This window comes from Erinaceus europaeus, chromosome 1 (assembly GCF_950295315.1).
Source record: "Erinaceus europaeus chromosome 1, mEriEur2.1, whole genome shotgun sequence".
NCBI classification, from domain to species: Eukaryota; Metazoa; Chordata; class Mammalia; order Eulipotyphla; family Erinaceidae; genus Erinaceus; species Erinaceus europaeus.
In genome coordinates this window covers 102,397,724-102,424,641 of record NC_080162.1, presented here as the reverse complement: position 1 = coordinate 102,424,641, position 26,918 = coordinate 102,397,724, and the positions used below count along the sequence as shown (strand labels likewise).

Genomic DNA, 26,918 nt, shown 5'->3' with positions numbered 1-26,918 from the left:
AAGTGGTGAAACAGAGAAGCAGGTGTCTCTCTCTTTCACTCTACCTCCCCTACTCCTCTTAATTTTTGTCTCTATCCAATAATAAGAAATTTAAAAATAAATAAAAACATATAATATTAATAAATAAATAAAAATAAAAGACTCTCATGCCTGAGGCTGAGGTTCCAGATTTAATCTACAGCAGCACCACCTATAGCCAGAGCTGAGCAATGCTTTGATTACTGTCTGTGTGTTTATCCCTCTCTGTCGTTCTCAATCTCTCATTAACATAAAATAAATTATATATATATATATATTTTTTTTTTTTTTTAAGTACTTCTGAGAATGACAAGCTATTTTAGAAACTACTGCTCTTAGTCAAAATTATCACACTCCATAAGAAAGTTATATTGTCGTGGAGAGAGACAGAAGTCTTTAAGTGATAATCAGTCTAAAGTTTTTTACTTAGAAGAGAAGTGATACAAAGTACCTTCATAAGTGATGTTCATGGAATTGGTGTATTGCACCAAAGTAAAAGACTCTGGGGTGGGTGGGCGGAGAGTACAGATCCAAAAAGGATGACAGAGGACCTGGTGGGGGTTGTATTGTTATGTGGAAAACTAGGAAAGGTTATGTATATACAAACTACTGTATTTACTGTTGAATGTAAAGCATTAATCCCCCAATAAAGAAATTTAAAAAAATAAATAAGTGATGTTCAGAGAGAAAGAATAGTGAGCCAGACAAGAGGATGTGCTTGGTATGGGCCCTTCAATAGCAAAGAAAAGGCAGCTGACACAAATTATAATACAGAAATCTTACCTCCCAGGAGGGATTAAAAAGATCATTGCAAAGTTCTTCACAAAAGCTTTCCAAAGGCCATTCATTTGTCTGAGTAAAAAAATATATATGTATATAAATAATTCAAAATGTCTATTTTTTTGGTGTTTTATTATTTTTTTTTATTTATAAAAAGGAAACATTGACAAAACCATAGAAAAAGAGGGGTACAACTTCACACAATTCCTACCACCAGACCTCTGTATCCCATCCCCTCCCCTGATAGCTTTCCTATTCTTTAACCCTCTGGGAGCATGGACCCAAGATCATTGTGGGATGCAGAAGGTTGAAGGTCTGGCTTCTGTACTTGCTTCCCCGCTGAACATGGGCATTGACTGGTCGATCCATACTCCAGCCTGCCTCTCTCTTTCCCTAGTGCAAAATGTCTATTTTATGCTAATAACTTACATAATTTAAAAATAAAGTAAACTTGTAGTCTAGTAATAGCAGTCAGGCTTTACAATTTGTAAATAATTAAAATTCTACTGATGGTATTTATAATATATATACGGGGGGGGGGGGGCGACAGACAGTGGAGGCAGAGAGGTAGAGAGAGTGAAAGAGGCCACAACAAAGCTTCCTTCAGTGAGGTGGGGGCTGGGATCAAACCCGGGTTGTGTACATAGCAAAGCAGCACACTATCCAAGTGAGCAATTATGAAAAAGTTATAAATAACTGTAAAGAATAATTTATATAATTTCAAAAGTACCTCTTCAAGTAAGGAAGAACTGTCTGGAATATTGTCAATCAAAACCTTAGCATCATTTGCAGACTGATTAACAACAACATTTGTTACTTTTCGTCTCTTCTCTTCTGGTTCCCCATCAGTGCTATCATTACTGAAAAATAAGAAAGATCACCATTTTTAAAAGTGAATAAAGGATAATGAATGAACATAAAAGAATCCATTATTTGAAAAATATTTTGCCACATTCTAGTTATATGATTTACTTAAAATTTCTTATTTGTTGATTTTTTAATCAGTCGATTTTAATGATATACACCTGAAACAGGTGATAATGTAATGCTATTCCAATAAAAACTTTCAGTAACAGTGACTACTTTAATTTTTTTAAAAAAGTATGTTTTATCACTCTTACTGATAAAGTAAAATGTCAATGAATCACTGCCTTCAAACTGGATCACAAGCTTAACAAGTCTTTTTTTCCCCCTTTCTTTCTATTATTTTAAACTCCTTTGGTCTAACAAGTAAAATCTGGCTGACTATAATATTTTTAGGTTTTTCTGGATTTTGTACCCTGGAGAAAACTAAACTATAGAGTAGAACAGTATGTTTTTCCTAGTTACTAAAAAATACAGTGCTAAGACAAACAAAAACTATTAAGAGAGTTTAAGGAGATAGTAATTTACTTATTTATTTTGCCTTCAAGGTTATATTTTTAAAACCTTTTTAAAAAAATTTATTTTCCCTTTTGTTGCCCTTGTTTTTACTGTTGTAGTTATTATTGTTGTCATTATTATTAGATAGGACAGAGAGTAATGGAGAGAGGAGGGGAAAACAGAGAGGGGAAGAGAAAGATAGACACCTGCAGACCTGCTCCACCGCCTGTGAAGCGACTCCCCTGCAGGTGGGGAGCTGGGGGCTTGAACTGGTATCCTTACCCAGTCCTTGCGCTTTGCACCATGTGTGCTTAACCTGCTGCACTACCACCCAACTCCCTCAAGGTTATTGCTGGGGCTCGATGCCTGCACTACAAATCCACTGTTCCTGGAGGCCATTTTTTTCCCCTTTTTGTTGCCCTGGTTGTTTATCGTTGTTCCTGTTATTATTATTGTTGTCATCATTGCTGTCTTTGTTGTTGGATAGGACAGAAAGAAACTGAGAAAGGAGGGGGAGAGAAAGGCACCTGCAGACCTGCTTCAGTGCCCATGAAGTGACCCCTCTGCAGGTGGGGAGTTGGGGGCTGGAACCAAGATCCCTATGCTGGTCCTTGGGCTTGGCGCCATGTGTATTTAACCTGCTGCTCTATGGCCTAGCCCCCAAACAAATGGTATTTTATGACTAAGAAAAAAAAAAATCTAGGCTAGTCTTAACAAAACACAGAAGAGAAAACAGATACAACTAATTTACTCAGCAGTAATACTGATTGAAAGAAACAACTAGCACTCTTGAGGCAGACACAGCATTTACTTTTCTTAAACAGTGTATGTGTGGGGGGGTTGTACACATAGTGCTCAGTGGCAGAGCCAAACTCAGTGTTTCACACATGGTGCCCCTATCCAATTTTTTAATTCTTTTTTAATTTTAAATTTTTGAGAGAAAGGAGATTTAAGAGAAACACTAAAACATCACTACCATCCAAGAATCTTGTCTCTGTGCTCAGTGCTATTATGTGGTGCTAGGGATCAAACCCATAGCCCAGACCTGGAAGGCATATACTGTACTGATCTAGTCACCATCCCAGCCAAGATATTGCATTATTATTTTTTTAAGATTGTATTTATTTATTTATTTATGAATGAAAAACATAGGAGAAAGAGTCAGACATCACTCTGGTATATGTGCTGCCAGGGATTGAACTCAGCACCTCATACTTGAGAGTCCAATGCTTTATCCACTGTGCCACCTCCCGGACCACTGCATTGTTTTTTATAACCTCTCCAAATCTTTTTTTTTAATGTTTATTTATTTATTTTCCCTTTTGTTGCCCTTGTTATTTTTTGTTTGTTTGTTTTTATTGATATTGTCCTTGTTAGATAGGACAGAGATAAATAGAGAGAGGAGAAGACAGAGGTGGGGAGGGAAAGATAGACACCAGCAGACCTGCTTTACCGCCTTAAAGCGACTCCCCTGCAGGTGGGGAGCTAGGGGCTCAAACCAGGATCCTTACTCCGGTCCTTGTGCTTTGCGCCACGTGCGCTTAACCCGCTACACTACTGCCCGACCTCCAACCTCTCCAAATCTTAATACTGTATTTGGTTAACCAATTTTTCTATAAAGTGCTTAAACAAATTTGAGCTTTCCTAATCTAGCTCATCATTATGCTTCTCCTAATTCTCCCCAATTGACATATACTGATTAGTCAGCTTGTTGGGCATGTTTCTACTTTCAGGTATTTATTTATCCTTTGTATTTCCTTTATTTGGAGTTTTTTTTTTCCCCAGCTACTCACGGGGCTAGCACTCTCGTTTCTTTCAGATCCTACTCACAAGATTCAGAACTTCACTTAGGGGGGCCGGGCAGTGGTGTACCAGGTTAAGCGCACATAACTTGAAGTGCAAGGATCCTGGTTCAGGCCACCAGCTCCCCAACTGCAGGGGGGCCGCTTCAAAAATGCTGAAGCAGATCTGCAGGTGTCTTATCTTTCTCTCCCCCTCTCTTCTCAATTTCTCTCTGTTCTATCCAGTAAAATGTAAAAAAATGGTGGCCCAGAGCGGTGGATTTGTAGTGCTGGCACCGAGTCCCAGTGATAACACTGGAGGCAAAAAAGAAAAGATCTCTATGCATTCCTTTCCAAACATCCCACGTATAAATCCAAACTTTTTCTTCATAAAACATTTGACATGTTCCTTCCTTTATCTTTCCTCCACCTCCTGAACTTTTACTATTAACACACTATAAGGAAATACTATGGATTTATTTGTCTTGTTCCTTGTCTATCTTTCCCTCTAACTTAAGCTCCACAGAGAAGAATTATCATTTATATTTTATTTTATCAGAGCACTACTCAGTTCTGGCTTATGGTGGTCCAGGGGATTGAATTTGAGACTTCAGAGCCTCAGGCATGAGAATCCCTTTGCATTACCATTATGCTATCTACCCCCACCCAAATTATCAATTTTAGATTCTTGTAGATCAAGAACCTAGAGCAGTATCTGACACATAGGAAATATTCAATAAGTATTTGGGAAATGAATCATGAACTCTGAAAAATAAAATTTCTTTCTTTTTGTTTATAAAATGGAAACACTGAAAAGACAGGATAAGAGGGGCACAATGCCGCACAATGCCACACAATTCCCACCACTAGAACTCTGTATCCAATAGATCTAATATTTCTTTTTCAATTTTTTATATTTATTTATTTATTCCCTTTGTTGCCCTTGTTTTATTGTTGTAGTTATTATTGTTCTTACTGATGTTGTCATTGTTGGATAGGACAGAGAGAAATGGAGAGAGGAGGGGAAGACAAGAGAGGGGGAGAGAAAAAGAGACACCAGCAGACCTGCTTCACTGCTTGTGAATCGACTCCCCTGCAGATGGGGAGCCGGGGACTCGAACTTGGATCCTTATGCAGGTCCTTGCGCTTTGCGCCACCTTCGCTTAACCCACTGTGCTACCGCCCGACTCCCAGATATAATATTTCTAATACTAAAGTCTTTGGATAATGGTGCTTATATAAGCAAAAGTCAGTAGAAATATTTAAGTTACTATATAATCCTAGTAAGCTGTTAGATGTACAAGCTCAAGACTTTATACCTAAAACAAAAACAAAAAACATACAATAGGGAGTCAGGCAGTCGCACAGTGGGTTAAGCGCAGCTAGTGCGAAGCGCAAGGACCAGCGAAAGGATCTCAGTTCGAGCCCCCAGTTCCCTACCTGCAGGAGACTCGCTTCACAAGTGGTGAAGTAGGTCTGCAGGTGTCTTATCTTTCTCTCCCCCCCATCTTCCCCATCTCTCTCCATTTCTCTCTGTCCTATCCAACAATGATGACATCAACAACAATACCGACTACAATAATAAAACAACATGGGCAACAAAAGGGAATAAAAAAAAACATACAATAACTTAATCCCCTGGGGGGGGCAAGATGTCAAAGATCAAACCATGGCTTCCTACACAAAATATGTGCTTTATTCCAAGTAACATCCTCAGTAGTGCCATGTAAAAATACCAAGAGCAAATGTTTATTATTTACCCCCCCCCCCAGTCCTTAGTTTTTAAATAAAAACCTTAAAGCTGTGTATGAATGGAAATAACAAACATTTCTGCAGCGCAAAAGCTTTAGTTTTATTGGTTCTCAAGGGTTTATCAAATTAATCTTTTATTCAAATATTTATAGAACAGCAAAGATTCTCTCTTTGTAGATAAAAACAGAGTTAGAGAGACAGACAATGAAAGAGACCACAGCACAAAAGCTTCCTTCAATGTGGCAGGGGCTGGGCTCAAATCTTTGACAAGCTCCTTGAAATGTTTCTGAAGAGTGTTGAATTATGCTTTGGGGGGAAAAAAAGTTACCCCACCAAAGGAACCCTGCTGCACTGTTGGTGGGAATGTAAATTGGTCCAACTCTTATAGAAAGCAGTCTGGAGAACTCTCAGAAGGGTATAAATGGATCTACCCTATTCTATGACCCTGCAATCCCTGTCCTAGTGATATATCCTAGGGAACCAAAGACACCCATGCAGAAAGATCTGTGTAACCAAACACACCCATCCAAAAAGATCTGTGTATACCTATATTCATAGCAGCACAATTTGTAATAGACAATACCTGGAAGCAACCCAAGTGTCCAACAACAGATGAGTGGCTGAAAAAGTTGTAGTACATATACACAATGGAATGCTACTCAGCTGTTAAAAGTGGTGACTTCACTTTTTTCTACTCATTTTGGTTGGAGCTTGAAGGAATCAATATTAAGTGAGTTAAGTCAGTAAGAGAAACATGAATATGGGATGGTCCTAACCATAGACGAACTTGAGAAATAAGGGAAACACAAAGGAGAACTTGGACTAGGTTTGCTATATTCCACCAAAGTAAAGGACTCCAGGGAAGAGGAAGAATGTTCAGGTCCTGTTGCATGATGATGGAGGAGGACCTGATGGGGGAAGGGGTAGAGTATTCTGCAGAAAACAGAAATTTTACACATGTATCAACAACTGTATTTATTGCTGACTGTAAACTATTAATCCCCCCCCCAAAAAATTAAAATGTTGCCCTAAGCCACAGGGAGATATGTTTTATTAACACATTTAAAAAATGAGAGAGAATTTTACAAAAGGATTTGGAAAAGAAGCCTGACATATTCACCTATTGTTTGGCCTAAGGAAGAGGGGATGTAATACTGTCATGTGCTCATTGTAATAACTCAGTATTAACTGTGACCCTTAGTCTATCTCTCTGACTTCATTATCTGTTTTTACTTCTATTCACTCATCCTAAACATACTATTCGTTTTGTATCTTGAATATGTCATGCTTATAGCATTTATACCTGTTCCCTCTATGTGAAATATGAAATATGAAGTCTTAAAGACTGTCACCGCTCCTATTGAGCTTTTTAATAGTAAGAAAAACAAATCTGTGTATATCAATTTTCCTGGGGAAGTTGTCCCAGTCTCACCTGACAAATCAGGGAGACAACCTAAATGGTAACGCCACAGCTAAACATAAAATTAGCATAGTTTTTGTTCAGAAATTAAGCAGATAGCAACAGGAAAGTTGGCCAGGTAGTAGAGTGCTTGATTTGCACACAAGGCTCCAGGTTCAGTTGCTGGTACCACATATGCCAGAGAGATAATCTGGTCTTATTCTCATCAAATAAATATATTTAAAATTTTTTATTTACTAATTTTTTTGGACAGAGACAGAGAAGCAGAGGGGTAGGGGAGACTGAAATGGAGATACCTACAGTACTGCTTCACCTCTTGTGAAACTTCCCTCCCCCCACCCACCCCAGCCTGCAAATGAGGACTGGGGGGGGGGCTTGTACTTGAGTCCTTTCGCATTGTAACATGTATACTTGACCTGGTCCCATAAAATTCACGTATTTTTCAATTAAGCAGACAGACTTTAGATTCACTGTTAAAAAAATATATATATATATATGCAGAAATTACTACCTCTTCTCATTAGTTTCCACAGTATCCCTGGACCTCTGTTTTGCAAATAACTTGGCCATTCTTTTAGCTTTGTTCTTCTGCCTATTGCTCATTCCTGCTCGAAATTCTGAGTCAATCAATTCAGCTGCCTGGAGAGTCTAAAAGAGAAAAGAGAAAAAAAAAAAAAAAGAGTTTAATCTAAAGAAAAACTTCCAAAATCAAAGTTTCAGGTTCATAAATCTGCAAGTTTCACTAAATATAAATTGGTGACATTCTTTTTTGACAACTTCGTAACATTTGTTACCATAATTTCACTTTCTTCCTTCTTCTTTAATATTTATTTATTCCCTTTTGTTGCCCTTGTTGTTTTTCATTGTTATAGTAATTATTGATGTTGTTGTTGGATAGGACAGAGAGAAATGGAGAGAGGAGGGGAAGACAGAGAGGGGGAGAGAAAGATAAGACACCTGCAGACCTGTTTCACCTCTTGTGAAGCGACTTCCCCCAGCAGGTGGGGAGCTGGGGGCTCGAACCGGGATCCTTTCACCCGTCCTTGTGCTTTGCAACACCTGCGCTTAACCCACTGTGCTACTGTCCGACTCCCCCTTCTTCCCTTTTTACTGTCAATAAATATTCATGTGTTTCTGAACCTTTTTATGTCATATGGTATAAATGTATAATCCTAACCCACATAAAAACTGTGATGAAGTGAGATGTCAAAATAACAGCTCCATCTAAATTTATAACAATAAGGAATGTCATTAAAAGAAATTGATGATCACCTGCTGAAAATAAAAATCATTATACCTATGAAAGATAGGTCTAGCCCAGTATAGTCAATATAGCCATTGTTCCTTTCCTCTTAATCATTATTTTCCCCCCACATTTAGTGAGAGGTAACAGACTGAGACAGAAATTCCTTGAGCACAAGTCTAAAATGTCTTTTGGCATTTAAATGGTTTAGAGTCAACTGAAATCTCTTCTACAATTAGTTAGGGTCCCTGGTATATGAATGTCCTGCTATAATCTTGGTCTTTAAATCATGGCTACATACTCAAGGCAATACAGCAGTGATGAGTTTATGACAAGTAATCTTCAGCAAACACTAATAAAGATTTATTACAGACCAGGTCACTTGAATCCTGTAAAAAACAAAACCATATCCAACCTTCCTGTTTATTGCCCGTTTCCTCCAGTACACCTGACTACACTTTCTGACATGTGTTCAACCAGGTGTGACACTGCCCAGTGGGGTAACCCTTTTCAAATGATTTTTTTAATGTCATTTCTGAGCTTTCTTTTTGGATACAAGTGGACCTGTGTCTTTTTAAACTATGTTTTTCCTTTTCCTACTTTATACTGCTATATTAAGTATACTATCAGTATATGCTCCAATGTTATTTTGTTGTACAGCTAAACTATAATTTTGCTGTTTATCCCTTCCCTTTATTCTTCTAGTTCCAGACTTTTTTTTAATGTGCCAGGTCTTTGCTGGTACTCTATTCTCAATGCACTTGTTTTAAGATATGGAGAGAGATGGAAAGACACCACAGCAGCTGTTATGCTTGGTGATTCCATGAGGGTCCCAAGTCCTCACACAGAATAAAGTGTGCTCTGCAGCAGGTGACCTGCCTCTTGTCCCCCGCCCCAAACTTTTTTTTAACCTCGAATGAAATCTCTTGGAAAAATCCTCATGCAGGTGAAATACTATCAAACGCATGCAATATTTAACACTTTTTCCTCTTGCCTTTGCTAATATTCTTTTAGGGACCCTGGGCTCTATGAAGAGTTTCTGCTTTGCAGTCATAAAGCCTTTTTATTCCCTTGGCCTTTCTCTTTGCTTGAGTGGAGAATGGTTCTAGTTCCTCTATACTACTCGCCCTTGAAACTCCTAGAATTTTTCAACTATTTTTTTTGGGGGGGAGGGTCAGGAATTTGTAGAAATAACTTATTTCAAATTTTAAACCAAAATCAAACAAATAGTATGGCAACTAGTAAAGAACAGAAAGAAATGTGCAGAGGAATAATCAGATGTAAATAGAGAATCAAACAAAATCTGGTGCTTCTATTAAGTGTGATAACTGAACAAGGTGTCAATTTCTCTCTATCTCTACCCAATAAGTAATGAAAGAAAATATTTTAAAAAGAGCTGTCCCTGGGGCATGGAGACATGGGTGTTCATCAATTACTAGAAAGAAATTTCCTTTACTCAACACTGTGTATCATTTTGCACTACTTTACACTTTTCTGTTTATCATATTTGCTACTTTCTCAAATAAAAGATTGGATCAGAGTTTTAAAAATCACCAGTATAAGCATATCTGACTAGGATATCCTTTACTACCTACATCCCACTCTTAAGACTTTTACTTTTTGTTCTATTGACAAAGGCAAGATGAGTGTATACTATTAGGATATTATTCAACAAATGGCTCCTAAAAACTTCACACACTTTTTATTTAATACTCTGGAGTCTACGTGGGAAGATGAAGTTCTTTTTAGACTCTGTCACCACATTACAATTACTAAAACACTAAATTATGGTGGCACTAAGCAAAAATGAGATGAGGGATATTATAGCCAAAATAAAGCAAACTTCCTGAAATATCACTTGGAACAGGCACCCAAAGGTTTTACCTACAGGTTGTTTGTTTATAAGGGCTGCTGATGTAGGAGTGTAATCCAGATCTTCATCATTGAAGAGTTCTTCAGTACTCATTCCAATTGCTTCTCCCATATTAAGGCCAAGTTTCTTCTGTAATAGTTTTCGTTGGCGTGCTATCCTCTCTTTAGGATCCACTTCCCCTATTAACAGAACAGAAATGTAGTTAAGTTCCTCCAAATCAGGTAGAAACCTTTCTAGTGTGTGAGGATCAAATTAAAAAAAAAAAATTTTTTTTAAATGCACCTTCTGTTAACATAGTAGGTGAATTCCAAGAACTAGATATCCCAGAGTGATACTCTGGTTGATTCTCAATAGAATTTTTAAAAATATACCCTCGGGGGTCGGGCGGTAGTGCAGCAGGTTGGGTGCACCTGGCGCAAAGCACAGGGACCAGTACAGGGATCCCGGTTTGGGCCCCCGGCTCCCCACCTAAAGGGGAGTGGCCTCACAGTTGGTAAAGCAGGTCTGCAGGTGTCTTTCTCTCCCTGTCTGTCTTCCCCTCCTCTCTCGATTTCTCTCTGTCCTGTCCAGCAAGGAATGACATCAACAACAACAACAATAACCACAGCAAGGCTACAACAAGGGCAACAAAAGGAGGGGGGAAAAATGGCCTTCAAGAGCAGTGGATAACCCTAGAGGCAAAAAAAAAAAAACCCCTCATAATCAATAAAACAAACAAACTGCACTCACAATTTCTAGATACAAAATAAATCTATTACCTATTAATTACTAGAAAATAATGTCTTAGTTAAGAAAACACTTTGGGTGGTCCGGGAGGTGGCACAGCGGTAAAGCTTTGGACTCTCAAGCATGAGGTCCTGAGTTCGATCTCCGGCAGCACATGTGCCAGAGTGATGTCTGGTTCTTTCTCTCTCCTATCTTTCTCATAAATAAATAAAACCTAAAAAAAAAAAGAAAGAAAGAAAGAAAGAAAGAAAGAAAGAAAAAGAAAACACTTTGGGAATTTTTAGCAAGACACCTCAACCACCCAGTTGTCAAACTAAGAACATAAAATGAAATCTATTCCTACAGAAGTAAACCAATTTTATTTTATATCTATGCTTTTGTACACCTCTAAAACATGCTCTGAAGGATCGAACAAGCTTTATAAGAGACTAGATTTTTAATATCCCAAGTAAATTTCTCCATAATTCAGTGGGGGGAAAAAATCAAGTATATTTTTAAAATAAAATTTCTGATTCAAAATAGCTAAAGTGCAAGATAGTTCTACACTATGTGAAAAAAATTAACATTTTTTTAAAACAGTCACCTAGGTAAAAGTAAATATGCTACTAAGTAATTTATCTGGACTAATCTACTTTATAAACAACAAACTCTAGCAAAATAATTAAAAACAAAACAAAACTTGTAGGTACTGGAAAAAGAGCAAAAGTAGCCACACAGTTGAGGGAGCTGTCAATACCTGGAAGAAGGGCGTGCTAGTGGGTGACCTTCCCATATTTGCTGCTTTTTTATCCTGAGGGCAGACCCAATCAGTCCACAGTATATAAAACAGATAAAAGTAAGATAAAGGGAGTTGGGTGGTGGCGCAGCAGGTTAAGTGCACGTGGCGCAAAGCGCAAGAACCGGCATAAGGATCCCGATTCAAGCCCCTGGCTCTCCACCTGCAGGGGAGTAGCTTCTCAAGTGGTGAAGCAGGTCTGCAGGTGTCTATCGTTCTCTCCCCCTGTCTTCCCATCCTCTCTCCATTTCTCTCTGTTCTATCCAATGATGACATCAAGAACAACAATAACTACAACAATATAACAAGGGCAACACAAGGGAAAATAAATATTAAAAAAAAAAAAATTTTAAAGTCAGATAAAGACCCAGACTTTCTGGGTTTAACAATTAAGAGAAATGATAGTCAGGGACCAGTCACTATAACCACTAGAAAGTAAAGGGAGAAAACCCATGAAAGAGAGTCAGAGAGACAAATTCTTTTATAAGTCAAAGCACAGAATACTCCTAGTTTACCTTCCCCACCCTTATCGTGCTGCCACTCCAAACTGCAAACTTCAATTTTTATTCCATCACGTCTGTTAAATTTTGCAAGACTGCCATATGGCCTACCAAGTGACAAACTAGTTTGAACACACATTTTAGACTGTTTTCTAAAGAACTACTACATACCTGATTTTTCATCCTGTACTTCAAATTCTGCACCAGCAGATCCCAAAAGTGATGCCCCATGTTGTAACAGTCTACATATATCAAATCTGTCAAAATTCAAGCGATCTGTAGAAGGTGAATCTTCCATAGCACTTTCTGAAGTAGGTTCTAGATAAAATTTTAAAATGTTTAATTTGATCATATAGTCAAAATGAAGAATGAAAGAAAATAGAAAATATGGGGTGGGTGGAAAAGAAAAACTTGTGGATTTATGATCGGCTGTCGTTCACAATTATCAACTATATAGCTGGTGACTCCCCTTCCACATACCATTAAAATGTTAACTGCTATGTGGTTTTTGTTGTTGTTGTTTTTGTTTTTTTTTACTATGGAACATGATGTTTGTGATGAAATTCATTCCCAAGATGAAACACGCACATTCAATAACATACTATCTGTACTTGCTATCAAGTAGCTAAAAAAAACGGTGTAATAGCATTAGGTTGTTATAGTTCTAAATTAAGAATTAACTTTAACTTATTACCCCTCCTTCTAAGGGAAATTAGAACAAAAGCGATCACTTTCAACAGGACTTGCTTCTCATAGTAAGAGCAAATTATAATCTCTAAGCAAATTTGTTGGTCATCATTTCTCCTTTGGCTAATTATGCTTCTAAGACTCCTTCTGTTTCTATCCGTACTGGTCATCACCATGCCAGGTTCCCTTGCATTGCTTGATGCTGTGGTCTATTTACATAATCACTGTTTACCTGAGACCCACCCTGCCTGCAGGGTATTGGTTTAATCCCCACTGGTTAGATGGAAGCTTGCTATCTTCGTGCTCCACCCCCTTTCCTAGTCATTTCCTTTTACCACTTCCAACTTCCCCTTTAGAAGATATAAGGGCATATTTTTCTACTCAATAAACATTGCACTGTGTTCCTGCTCCACGAGTCCCAGAGTCTCTCTTCCCCGAAGAGTTCCTGGTTCCCCTCTGATGTCACTGAGTAAGCAGCAGCCTAGGTTGGCTCCAGAGAGCACGTGCCCCGGAAGAAACACCCTCAGGCTAGCCTGGCACAAATTGTTAAAATTATATACTAATTTGAGTCCTGAGACTATTTATGTAATGTCATTTTCCTCCTTAAAAAGATAGGTAATGGGGGGGGGGGGACGGACACAACATATGGTTATGCAAAATACTGTCATTCCTGAGGCTCTGAGGTTCCAGGTGCAATCCCTATCACCACCATAAGTTAGAGCTAAACAGTGCTCTAGCATCTCTCTACCTTTATCTCTCCTGTAAAAATAAAATAAAAATATACTGGGGTGGGGCGGTGGCATATCCAGTTAAGCACAAGGACCTGAGCAAGGATACCAGTTCAAGTCTCCAGTCCCCCTCCTGCACAGGGGTCACTTCACAAGTGGTGAAACAGGTCTGCAGGTGTCTCTCTCTCTCTCCCCCCTCCCCTCTCAATATCTTTCTGTCCTATCCAATAAAATGGAAAAATGCCCTCCAGGGGCAGTGGATTCATAGTGCTGACACTGAGACCCAGCAATAACCCAGGGGGAAAAATAAATATAAAAATATATTAAAAGGGGTGGTCCGGGAGGTAGCACAGTGGATGAAGCATTGAATTCTCAAGCATGAGGTCCAGAGTTCAATCCCCGGCAGCACATGTACCAGAGTGATGCTTCTATCTTCATGAATAAGTAAGTAAAATCTTTAAAATATATATATATATAAAAATAAACAAACACAGGACCACCTTCTCCCCCCACACCCCCCAAAAAAGTAGGCATGCTAGTGACCTGGGAAGTGATACTGAGGTTCTAAATTCAATATCTGGCATCACATCACATGTACCAGAGTGATGCTCTGTTTTTTTCTCTTTCTCTCATTAGTTAGTAAATAAAATATTTTAAAAAGGATATGCTGCTATAATTTTCAAATCCATTATATTTAATACATTATAACTATTCAGTGACTTAATAGTATAGCTGACATTTGTATATAATGCATCAATAGCAAAACCATAAAACTTAAAGGAAACTACTATAAATGTATCTTTAGTGATGACAAGCAAAATTTAACTAATATATGTTATTTTTTTCCTCTCTAGGGCTTCACTTGAACTTCTTACCTACAAGATCTTATTGTTCCTAAACGACTTTCTAATTATCTCTTCACTAATGGGGAAGAACCAGAGCATCACTCCAGCAGACTTGATGTGGGGATTGAACGCAGGACCTCATGCTTGAGAGTCCAACATCTTATCACATGGTGTCACTTCCTGGGTCACTCTTTCTTTTTCCTTATCCCAGACAGTGAGTAAGAAACAGAGGGTGAAAATAAATAAATAAATAAATCCTAGACCCTTGTCCATGATGAAGTGTGTGCACTGCTAGGTGAGCTATCTCCCAAAGCCATTAATAAGGTGTTTGATTGGTCACCTCTGTGGTTTCTCCACTCTAGGTCAACTTTTTCAGGTAAAGAAAGACAAGAGAGGGAAAGACACCTCAGCACCAAAGCTTCCCCAAGTGGTAGTAGTGGTGGTCGGTCTCCAACCTTGGTTGCAAGCATAGCAAAGAAGGCATCCTCACTCACCAGTCCTTCCACCCTTTATGTGCTTTTTTGTTTGTTTTTTAGAATTTGAGTTGTAGCATCTCTGAGTACCAAAATAAGTCATGGTAATGAGCTGGCAAACTTAAAAACTCTTTCCTAAAATAAGCCAGCTTCTGGTTTTGTATTTCATTTGACTGAATACAAGTCAACACAATCAGTCAAAATAATGTGTCAACAAATTACAGCAAAAAAAAAAAAAAAAAAAAAAAGGTAAGCCAACACTTAGTTTCACCAAATTAAGACGTGCACCTTCGCAAAATTTTAAAAGTTTATATTCCTTTTTAAATGTCAGTACAGCCAGAAAACAATTTCCACTAAAAGGCACCTGAGAGTCATATAAAAAGTTACCTAGGGGCCAGGTGGTGGCGCACCTGATTGAGCGCTCATGTTATAGTGTGTAAGGACCCAGGTTCAAGTTCCTGTCCTTACCTACAGGGGAAAAACTTTGTGAATGAAGCTAGTCTGCAGGGGTCTCTCTCTGTCTCTCTCCCTCTCTATCATCCCCTTTCCCCTTGATTTCTGGCTGTCTCTACCAATAAGGAAATAAAATGACAATTTTTTTTTCTAAAAAAGCTACCTCTAAACATCCATATACAATTGTGCTTATATTTAGAAAATAACTGTGATATTCTCCCAGTGACAACAACAAAAATCTAGAACCCAGGCTGTATGTAGTGCAGTGGCAGTGGTAGAATGCAGGCCTTGTGGATGAGGCTCTCTCTATGCTCAACCTCTAGCTTCCTCTCCCATTAGATTTGTTTTAAATGTTTATATTGCAATGGCAATGATTTTAATTCTTTCTCTAGCATATAAACTTAAGGAAGTAAATGAGACAATGCAAAGTTAACAACTTTAAAAAATATGGAAACATTTGTTTTAAGTAGTTTTTAAAAGTGTGGTAAAAACCTGTCATTTCCTGACAAGACTGCAACTAAACACATGAAAATGAAGCCTCTAAATTAAAATTGAAAACTATTAAGCTATAAAATACACAGTTGTATAAAATCAACAGTTGGGTTTTTATTGCAAAACACTTTTTCCACTGAAAAGTACCTTGTTTGGTTCTTGGCGCCGGGTTCCACTCAGGCACATTTCTCACTATTGCTTCAACAGCTTGTCCTGCTGCAATCCGAGTATCCCAATTTGTACTCCTTAAATATATCAGCACCTTAAAAAATTAAAAATGGAAGTTTAGATATAACAAAAATCAGTGTCTGCTCTAAGTAGTCAGAACAGAGAAATACAAACTTACATTATAAAATGTCTGAAAATTGTTAATGGATCTGAATAGGCAGGTCACCAAAGACACATGTGATCAATTAAACACATGGAAAAATGTGCAAATCAAAACTATTAGGCTGTCAGAAACGTCATGATGATTCTTCCATGATTTTTAAAATTAATTTATTTTCCCTTTTGTTGTCCTTATTTTTTATTGTTGTTCTAATTTCTTTTTTTTTTAATTTTTTTTTTTTATTTAAGAAAGGATTAATTAACAAAACCATAGGGTAGGAGGGGTACAACTCCACACAATTCCTACCACCCAATCTCCATAACCCACCCCCTCCCCTGATAGGTTTCCCATTCTCTATCTCTCTGGGAGCATGGACCCAGGGTCATTGAGGGTTGCAGAAGGTAGAAGGTCTGGCTTCTGTAATTGCTTCCCCGCTGAACATGGGCGTTGACTGGTCGGTCCATACTCCCAGTCTGCCTCTCTCTTTCCCTAGTAGGGTGTGTCTCTGGGAAAACTCTCAGAAGGCTAGACATGGACCTTCCATATGATACAGTAATTCCTCTCCTGGGGATATACCCCAAGGACTCCATAACACCCAACCAAAAAGATATGTTGAATTTCTTTTTCATTTTTTTTTAAATTTTTTATTTAAGAAAGGATTAATGAACAAAAACATAAGGTAGGAGGGGTACAACTCCACACAATTCCCACCACCCAATCTCCATAACCCACCCCCTCCCATGATAGCTTTCCCATTCTCTATCCCTCTGGGAGCATGGACCCAGGGTCATTGAGGGTTGCAGAAGGTAGAAGGTCTGGCTTCTGTAATTGCTTCACCTGTTGTTGTAATTTCTGTTGTTGTTACTGATGTCATTGTTGTTAGATAGGACAGAGAGAAATGGAGGGAGGGAAGACAGAGAGGGGGAGAGAAAGACAAGACATCTGCAGACCTGCTTCACCAATTGTGAAGCGACTCCCCCGGAGGTGGGGAGCCAGGGGCTGGAACCAGTCCTTACACTGGTCCCTATGATTCAAGATACATGCACTTAAGCCGCCGCGCTACCACCTGACTCCCTCTTCCATGTTTTTTATGCAAAAAATGTGCCATGACTCTTCCAACTCAATACAATGACATACATTTCACTCATTAGTATGGGTGTAAATCTGCAAAATCAGTTAATAATGAGTGTTGATAAGAATAGAGAAAATAGGACCCTCATATACTGATTATGGAAAATAAAATGGTGGCGCCAGTTAGGAAAACAATTTGTCAGGTCCTCGTGAAGTTAAACACAAAAATCATTTGTTCCTGTAATTTGACTGCCAGGTATATACTCAAGAGAAATAAAAACATATATCCACACTAAAACTTACAAAAATTTTCAGTCATACTATTTGCAATATGTCAAAGAATGGAAATAATCCAAATGTCCATCAACTAACAAACAAGATAAATATGATGTGCTACGTCCCTATCCACAAACAGAAAGAGAAAGGAAACAGTCACAAAAGTTACACATCTATATAAATGTTAGCATAGGCAATTACGGGGCCAGGTGGTGGCGTACCTGGTTAAGCTCACTCATTACAGTGCTCAAAGACCCAGGTTCAAGCCCCTGGTCCCTACCTGCAGGGGGAAAGCTTCACAAGTGGTGAAGCAGAGCTGCAGAGGTCTCTCTGTCTCTCCCCCCTCTCAATTTCTCTCTGTCTCTATCCAATAATAAATAAATAAAATTTAGAATAGGTGAACTAGTGACCAGAAAGTTGGCTAGTGATAGCCTAAGACCTTCTATAGGCGTGAAACTGATAGTAAGTGGCTGCTAATCAACAGAAGGGTTTTTATTTAGGCGAGTGGGGTGGATAAGATAAAAATCCTTTAAATTTTGTTTCACTTATCTGCAGATATTCATAATCACTTAATTACAAACTTTATATGGTTATATTGCAGTATATAAATTATAATTCCTTAAAGCTATTTCAAAATTTTTGGGGCCCTGTTGTATGATGATGAAATCTGACCTAAGTTGTGGGTGACAGTGTTCTGCAGAGAACTTTCATGGGGAGATGAGCAATTATACACATGTGCCAATAACTGCAATGTAAACAACTCCGCCAATAAAAATTATTTTAAAAACACACATAGAAAATAAAATAGCAACAGGAAAACATTAAAAGATGAAAAAAGGCAGCTAGGAAATGAGAGGGTACTAAAATTTTTTTCCTCTTCTCTAATTATTTGCTCTTAAATTCAGAGCATCAAAGACTGGAGATCTCTTCCCAGTTCAGTACTAACTAGTTTTGTTTGTTTCCAATTTAGCCTATTCAAGTCCTCTGCCCTTTCCCAGCATGAGAGGAAAAGGGGGGGGTGCTTCTTTAGTCCCCCACCTTACAAGTGAATATAATACTGCTTCTCTATTTGAGAACATGGAGAGTGTAGTTGTCCAATCACTGTCTCTCCACCCAGGTTTTGGTAGTTCTAAGTGGGAAGGATGTTATAGAGTCATAGTTGATCCTTAATGGTACCAATTCATAGTCTAACAAAGGCAGTTACAAGAATCAGAGATAAAGAAATGAAAATCAAAAGAGGGAAGAATGGATGAGCGATCTATAGGGGCTCCCTGTGGCTGGGCTATCATATTGTTCCTAGATCCGACCCCTTAGTTCTTCTCTCCTCCCCCACCATCCATACACTGATAAAGTACTCCTGCTTTGTTCACTTTGCATGTCAGAGAACTAAACACACAGAATCTGCTGCTTATTATCATAGGGCTCAATTCTGCAAGTCTATAGGGTCCAGTGAAAATGTAACCATTGTTCAAGGAAGGATAATGGGTTCAGATTGTGAAAATACTGATCCATCAGAGCAAAAAAACCTTTACTTTCATGTAGCTAACTAAGAAGGTGGGAAAACAACTAGTTCCTCATTTATTTCAATCATTATCCATGAATACTCACCCATTTGAGGACTGCCAGCCAAGATATGATTGTTAGCCATTAAGAACAAGCTAAACCACTAACAAACTAGATTAACAGCCATGTTCATTAGCAAGTTAGATCAGACTCAAATTTGTGCCACAGGCAAAAGGTCCTATATTATCAAAGTCCTTAAACAATTAACCTCAATATAAAAAGCAAATTAATTTTGTAGTGAACAAGATAAAAACAAAATAGAAAAACTTTTAATATTTTTTTACTTATTTATTATTGGGTAGAGAGACAAAGTGAGAGAAAGGGGGAGAGTCAAAGAGATACCTGCAGTACTACTTCACTACTTATGAAGCTTCCCCTAACCCTCCACCCTCACGCAGGTGGGGACTGGGGACTTGAACCTGGGTTCTCGTGCACTGTATCGTGTGTGCTCAAGCAGGTGCATCGCTACCTGGTCCCGGAAAAACTTTGCATACATTTGGAGAGATAGCAAGATTTTTTTTTTAACCAGAGCACTGCTCAGCTGTGACTTATGGTGTTGTGGGGGATTGAACTTGAGACCTTGGACTTGGGCATAAGAATTTCTTTGCATAACCATTATGCTATCTTCCCTACCCTAGCAAGATTTTTTTTTTTAAGATGGAGACAGAGAAACAGAGAGAGTAGTGAATGAAACCACAGCTTCCTTCAATGCTGTGAGGGCTGGGCTTGAACCCGAGTCACATATATGACAAAGCAGCACATTATCCAAATGAGCTATTTTGCCGCCTGAAATTGCGAAATATTTAATATTTAAATTAAAGGCCATAAATTATCATTAAAATAAAACCATTTCTGTCTTTATTTTTTTTTTAAGCCACTAGGGTTATCTCTCGGGCTCACTGCCTACACACTACACAATTGCTCCAGTTTTGGGGTTTTTTTTTATATTTTATTGAAGTGAGGCAGAGAGAAACTGAGAGGAATGGGGGAGACAGAAAGGGCAAAAGAGCACCTACAGTACTGTTTCACTATTTATACATCCCCCTGCAGCAGGAGCCTGGGGCTTGAACTTGGGTCCTGGAGCACTGTAGCACGTATGCTCTACTGAGTGCACCACTGCTCGGCCACTCAAGTCATTTTTTAGCTTTTTCTATGTCCTTATAGAGACAGAGAGACAGAGAGAAGTAGAGAGATAGGAGAGAGAAAGAGAAACATCCACAACATTGCTTTACCACTCGTGAATCATCCGTCAGGTGGGGGCTGGGGGGCCTGAACCCCAGTCCTTGCACAAAAGTAGTAAGTGTGCTCAAAAGTAGTAGGCGTGCCAATGCCTGACCCCTATCTTTACTTTTGTGTCCCTATCCATGGAAATGTTCTGCATCTGTCTTATACTAAAAGAAAGAGTTCTTACTTTAGATAAGAGATTATTTAATTCATGGGGATGAAGCTTCACCACTTCTCCAAGTTGTTGTGCAGCAGCTTTTCTCGTAACTGGGGTAGTACCAGTATCCAGTAAGATAAAAAGACGGTCAAGCCTAAAATAACAAAAATATAACGGTTATTCTGAAACATGTCTTCTCACAATCAAAACATATCATTGAACAAAGACCTGTACCAGGGTAGCAGGAAACATCTAATCACCAGTCTCCAGGAACTTGTTATGAAGGGCTGGGATAAGGAAAGCACACATATGGTTTTAATAAAGTTTATGAGACACCTGCCAGAAAAGCGCAAAGTGTTTTAAGGAGTGGGGCCCCAAACGCTAAAACAGTGAAAAGATAGCATAAAAAAAAATGGTGTTTTAAGAAGGATCTTTCAGTATAGCAGTATAGATTTCAATGCTGATGAATACAAGAGAATGGAAAGGAGAAGAGAAATGCTTGGAAGAGGAACTAACAAGAGCACAGTGGTAAGAAAAGGCAAACCATATTTAAGGAGGGGGAAATTTAGCTGGTTTGTATTTCAGGGAATATTTAAGACAACAGTGAAGAAAAAAAAAAAAAAAAACAGAGAGAACAGTGAGAGATACAAGCAGAACTATGAAGGTCTATGGTCAAGACCATGGCAGCATTGTAACTTTCTTGTGAAGACTAATCTGACAGTAAAGCATAAAGTAAAATGGAAATAAACAGAAGAAATGAAAACTGCAGTCTTGAACTAAGTTCAAAAAGACTAGAAATGGGCTGGGAGATCACTCACCCAATAGGACATGACTCTTAACATTGGCAAAGCCCTGGGTTTGAGCCCAGACACCACATGGGAGCATCATGGCACTGGAGGATGACCTACAGATGATGGAACAGTGCTATGGTGTCTCTCGCTCTCTATTTCTCCATCTGAAATAGTTTAAAAAAAAAAAAAGCGGGAGTCGGGCTGTAGCGCAGCGGGTTAAGTGCAGGTGGAACAAAGCACAAGGACCAGCATAAGGATCCCGGTTCGAACCCCGGCTCCCCACCTGCAGGCGAGTCGCTTCACAGGCAGTGAAGCAGGTCTGCAGGTGTCTATCTTTCTCTCCTCCTCTCTGTCTTCCCCTCCTCTCTCCATTTCTCTCTGTCCTATCCAACAACGACAACAACAATAATAACTACAACAATAAAACAACAAGGGCAACAAATGGGAATAAATAAATAAAATAAATTTTTAAAAAATTTTTTAAAGGGAGGAGGGAGGAGGGGGAGAGGGGAGGAGGAGGAAGAAGAAGAAGGAGAAGAAGGAGAAGGAGAAGAAGAAGAAAAGACCAGCCAGGAGTGGTAAAACTACATGTATCTGAGACACCAGCATGGAAAGGGTGGAGAGGTAGAAAAATGGGGACAAGAAAGAAGTTGAGGAGAATGTTGCAGAAAGAAAACAATGTGGAATAGTTAAGTAAATGGAATCCCAAGAAAATTAAAGGATTCTGAGCCTCTCCAAACCTTACAAAATACAAGGTATCATTAAAAAAAAAAAAGAGTTTTAAAAGCTAGCAGAGGAAATGTTATGGGAAAAGATGACAAAATTTACTGTGACCGAGAAAAGATAGTTACTGAGAAAACAGAAAGGGTTGTTGGAATAGGGTTCTGAGGTTGGGGAGAAACAGATGAAGGTTAAATTCACATGTACAGAAGTGAGAGAAATGGCAAGATCTCTGAAGGAAGAGTTTATAAAGTCCTATCACAGACCGACAGGACAGACCGACAACATCACAGTTCAAATCCCAGTTCTGTCACCAATCTAAGCAAATACAATTCAGAATAAAATCACAATGTCTAACACCTGGAATAAGTGGGAGAAATGGAAAACTAATACTCTGCTTATGAGGTGCAAGAAAATCCTAAGGGTTTACAAAGGCAAACATGCAAGTACCTACTGCCTGCTGACTATGTATCATACACACTTCGCCTTACCACACCACTAATCATGCTCAATGAGGCCAAAAAGATGTCACAGGTGATGAAAAGGAGCAAGAACTTTAAGCAAAACAAGGTGACTAGGGACAAGTTTCTAATGACTGTGCCCGGTCCAGTGAGGGGAGATTAGTGATTTAACCTTCAAACTTTATCTGAGGGAGCTAGCAAAATAGCTCACTTGGATAGTGTGTTGCTTTGCCATGCACAAGATCCAGGTTCAAGCTCAGTTCCCACCACATTGAAGGAAGCTTTGGTGCTGTGGTCTCTTTCACTCTTTCTGCCTCAATGCCTCTATCTTAGGAAGGGAGGGAGGAAGGGAGGGAGGGAGGGAGGGAGGGAGGGAGGGAGGGAGGGAGGGAGGGGGGAAAGGAATTGAATTCTGTCTGAAGAAGAGAAAGCAAGCAAGGTCCCAAAGCATTGAAGATTACATTTTACTTCTGAGATTCTTTTTGACAGAAAGCATGTGTGTGTGTGTGTGTATGTATATATGTATGTATATATAAAAGCAAAGCACTAAAAGGAGGCCTTTTATGATTAAAGATAAAGGGGAGAGACAAAATAGACAGATTTTTTCTTGTTTTTTTAAGATTGTTATTTTTATATTTACTTATTTATCCTTTTTTGTTGTCCTTGTTTTATTGTTGTAGTTATTATTGTTGTTGTTATTGATGTCGTTTTCATTAGATAGGACAGAGAAATGGAGAGGGGGGAAGACGGGGTGAGAAAGATAAGACACCTGCAGACCTGCTTCACCGCTTGTGAAGCGACTCACCTGCAGGTGGGGAGCTGGGGGCTCAAACTGGAATCCATACGCCGGTACTTGTGCTTTGTGCCACCTGCGCTTAACCCACTGCACTTCCGCCTGACTTCCGTAATTATTTTTATTTAAGATTAAAGAGAAAGATAGGAGAGAAAGAACCAGACATCACTGTGCTGTCAGGTATCAAACTCAGGACCTCATGCTTGAGGGTCCAGTGCTTTATTAACTGCACGACCTGTCCCAGGACCACTTGTTTCTCTTTCTCTATGGTAGTATTTATCAAAGCAGTGAGTCACTAATAAGTGCAACATCATTGAAAGTGGTAACTAGTGGTCCAGGAGGTGGCGCAGTGGATAAAGCACTGGGTTCTCAAGCATGAGGTCCCAAGTTCAATCCCCGGCAGCACATGTACCAGAGTGATGTCTGGTTCTTTCTCTCTCTTCTATCTTTCTCATTAGTAAATAAATATTTTTTAAAAAAGGAACTGGTAACTAAATTGCATTATACAATGTTTAAGCAACACATTATAACTAAAATAGATCTTTCCTGTCAAAAATGACAGAAGTACTGTGAGAACCTTTTAATTTGCTTCAGAATAAGTAGGAGGCAAGATTACAATTTTAAGATTGGTCTGAAGGAACCAGGTGGTGGTGCACCTGGTTAAGCGCATGTGTTACCATGCACAAGGACCTGAGTCACCACCAGTCACCACCAGCAGGAGGGAAGCTTCATGAGTCACCAGTCACCACCAGTAGTCACCACCTGCAGGAGGGAAGTTTCATGAGTGGTGAAGCAGTGCTGCAGCTATCTATCTGTCTGTCTCTCTCTTTCTCCACCCCCTTTCTCTCTCAATTTCTTTCTGTCCTATAAAATAAAGTCAAAAAATAAAAATAAAAAGATTGGGGGCTGGGCAGTAGTGCAGCAGGTTAAGCGCACAAGGCATAAAGTGCAAGGACTGGCACAAGGATCCCAGTTCGAGCCCCCGGCCCTCACCTGCAGGGGGGGCCACTTCACAAGCGGTGAAGCAGGTCTGCAGGGTCTGCAGGTATCTATCTTTCTCTCCCCCGTCTTCCCCTCCTCTTTCGATTTCTCTCTGTCCTTTCCAACAACAATAACAGTGATAGCAATAATGATAACAACAATGATAAACAACAAGGGCAACAAAGGGGGGGAGGTCTCCAGGAGGAGTAAGTTCATAGTGCAGGCATCGAGCTCCAGTGATAACCCTGGCATGCATAGATAGATAGATATGTCTGCTGAGACAGCTCACTGAGTAAAATGCATGCCTTGCCATGTATGGCACCAATTTGAACCCCACTCCCACACAGGTGTTATGGCTGTGGTGTCTCTTTCTGCTTCTCCAAATGAAAACGCAGCCAAAAGTGGTGAGATCATGCACTTGGGCCTGGATCAACATAATGAAATTTTATGGCTAAAAGCACATGAGGATATTATTTCAAGAAAAACATTTAAGGTACTTAAGATCAGTGAGCTATGGGAAAAGCTAATACAACACAGATTTTGCTTTCAAAATACTAAATGACACGTCAAGTGATAATACAGAAGTTATTTCCTCTATTCTATGCAAAAAAGATAGCTTGTATATATACTATGCATGAATATATCCCACCTTTTGATACCATAATGATCTTTATAATCATATTGGGCTCATATGTGTATTGTTCATAAAAATTCAGGACTTTCCTATAGTAAACAGTGGTAAAATGCCCGAATGAACAAGCTGACCTCACGCCTGAAGGATCTAGAAAAGAACAGGGCCTGAGGGGAAATCTCAAATTAGAAAGGACAGAAACAAGGGGCTGAGTAGTGGCGCATCAAGCAGACATATTACAATTCACAAGGACCCAGGTTCAAGCCCTGGCCCCCAACTGCAGGGAAGAAGCTGCTTGAGTGGTGGAGCAGTGATGGTGTCTCTTTCTCTCTTCTTCTCTATCTCCCCCTCACCTCTCAATTTTTCTGTCTGAAAAAAAAAAAACAATAAAAAAGACACAAACAGCAAGTACTGTCGAGAACACATTTACACTGCTAGTGGTAATGTAAATTGGTTGAAGCCCTATGGAAAACAGCCTGGAGGTTCCTTCCGCAGAGCACTAGAAATGGATCTGCCCTGTGATCCAACAGTTCTTCACCTAGAATTTTTTCCACAGAACACAAAACACTTACTCAAAGAGATCTGTATACACCCGTATAGCAACAGTTCATATCAATAGTAGTCAAAGTCTAGAAGCAACATACATGTTCAACAACAGCTGAGTTGTTAAGAAAGCTGTGTAATACAATGAAATACTGCTCATCTGTTAAAAATGAAGCCATCCCCTTTGTCTGATCTTGGATGGAACTTGAAGAAGTCATATAAATTGAAATAAACCATGAAGAAGGATGATACTGATAGTCTCACAGGATAGCCTCACCTCTAAGAAACAAGGTAAGTGTAATCTATTAATCATCAAAAAATGGAAGAAAAAGGAAGCAGCAGCAAGAAAAGGGAAATGGTGGTCTGGGGAGATAGCATAATGGTTAAGCAAAACAATCTCCATGCCTAATGCACCCTCGAATCCCAAATTCAATCCCCTTAGATGTGAGGTTCTTCTTTAAAAAAAAAAAAAAAAATTAACATTTATTTCCTTTTTTGTTGCCCTTGTTTTATTGTTGTTGTAGTTATTATTGTTGTTATTGATGTCATTGTTGTTGGATAGGACAGAGAGAAATGGAGAGAGATGGGGAGGATAGAGGGAGTAAAGAACAACAGACACCTGCAGACCTGCTTTACCACCTGTGAAGCGACTCCCCTGCAGGTGGGGAGCCGGGGGCTCAAACTGGGATCCATATGCCGGTCCTTGCATTTTGCACCACGAGTGCTTAACCCGCTGCACTACCACCTGACTCCCTATTAGAACACTTTTTACCGCCTAACATTGGAAAAATTCCACAGCTCCCAGTGAGTGGTCCGGTTTTTCTTCTTTTTTTTTTTTTTTTTGAGTGACAGAAAAAAATATATAGGAAGGCAGAGACACCTGCAACACTGCTCTACCACTATGAAGCTTCCCCCATAGGTGGGGGCTAGGGGCTTGAGCCCAGGTTAAGATGTTAACATGTGTGATCTACCAGGTGAAGTCATCCAACCCCAGATCTTAAATGTTTTAAAAGTCAATTTTACTCCTTCACATCCATAATTTATTCTTTACAAATTGAGTTTCAATCCTTTTATACTACTTAAACTGCACAACTGAAGGTCACCAGTGAATCTGTAAGCTTTAAATCCAATTGCTTTGTAAATCTAGTTTTGACTCTTCTCCTGATGTGTCTGACGTCAACAAATACTTTCTTTTCTGGAGGTAGACAATGGTTAGAGCACTGGACTTGCAAGCAGAAAGACCTCAGTTGAATCTCCAGCTCTATACATGTCAGAGTGATTCTGATTCTCTCTCATTAAATAATTTGTTTTGTTTTGTTTTGTTTTTTACCAAAGCACTGCTCAGCTCTGGCTAATAATGGGGGGACTGAACCTAGAACCACTGACCCTCAGGTATGAGAGTCTTCTTGCATACTATTATGCTACCTCCCCTCACACCATTAACTTTTTTAAAAAATATTTTTCATCCTCA

General features: G+C 39.1%; 1 protein-coding gene across 3 annotated transcripts in view; it reads right to left on the bottom strand.

The window, feature by feature from the left end:
- Positions 1 to 26,918, bottom strand: part of BTAF1 (B-TFIID TATA-box binding protein associated factor 1) — a 106,250-nt gene that overhangs the window by 63,178 nt on the left and 16,154 nt on the right. For all 3 annotated transcript variants that reach the window (XM_060191933.1, XM_060191932.1, XM_007516800.3), the window contains exons 2-8: positions 20,558 to 20,681; positions 16,056 to 16,170; positions 12,402 to 12,548; positions 10,245 to 10,408; positions 7,625 to 7,761; positions 1,529 to 1,658; positions 802 to 870 (exon numbers count right to left, since the gene is read on the bottom strand). In XM_060191933.1, the coding sequence (XP_060047916.1) occupies positions 802 to 870; positions 1,529 to 1,658; positions 7,625 to 7,761; positions 10,245 to 10,408; positions 12,402 to 12,548; positions 16,056 to 16,170; positions 20,558 to 20,681 (886 nt within the window). The remainder of the gene's footprint in view (positions 1 to 801; positions 871 to 1,528; positions 1,659 to 7,624; positions 7,762 to 10,244; positions 10,409 to 12,401; positions 12,549 to 16,055; positions 16,171 to 20,557; positions 20,682 to 26,918) is intronic.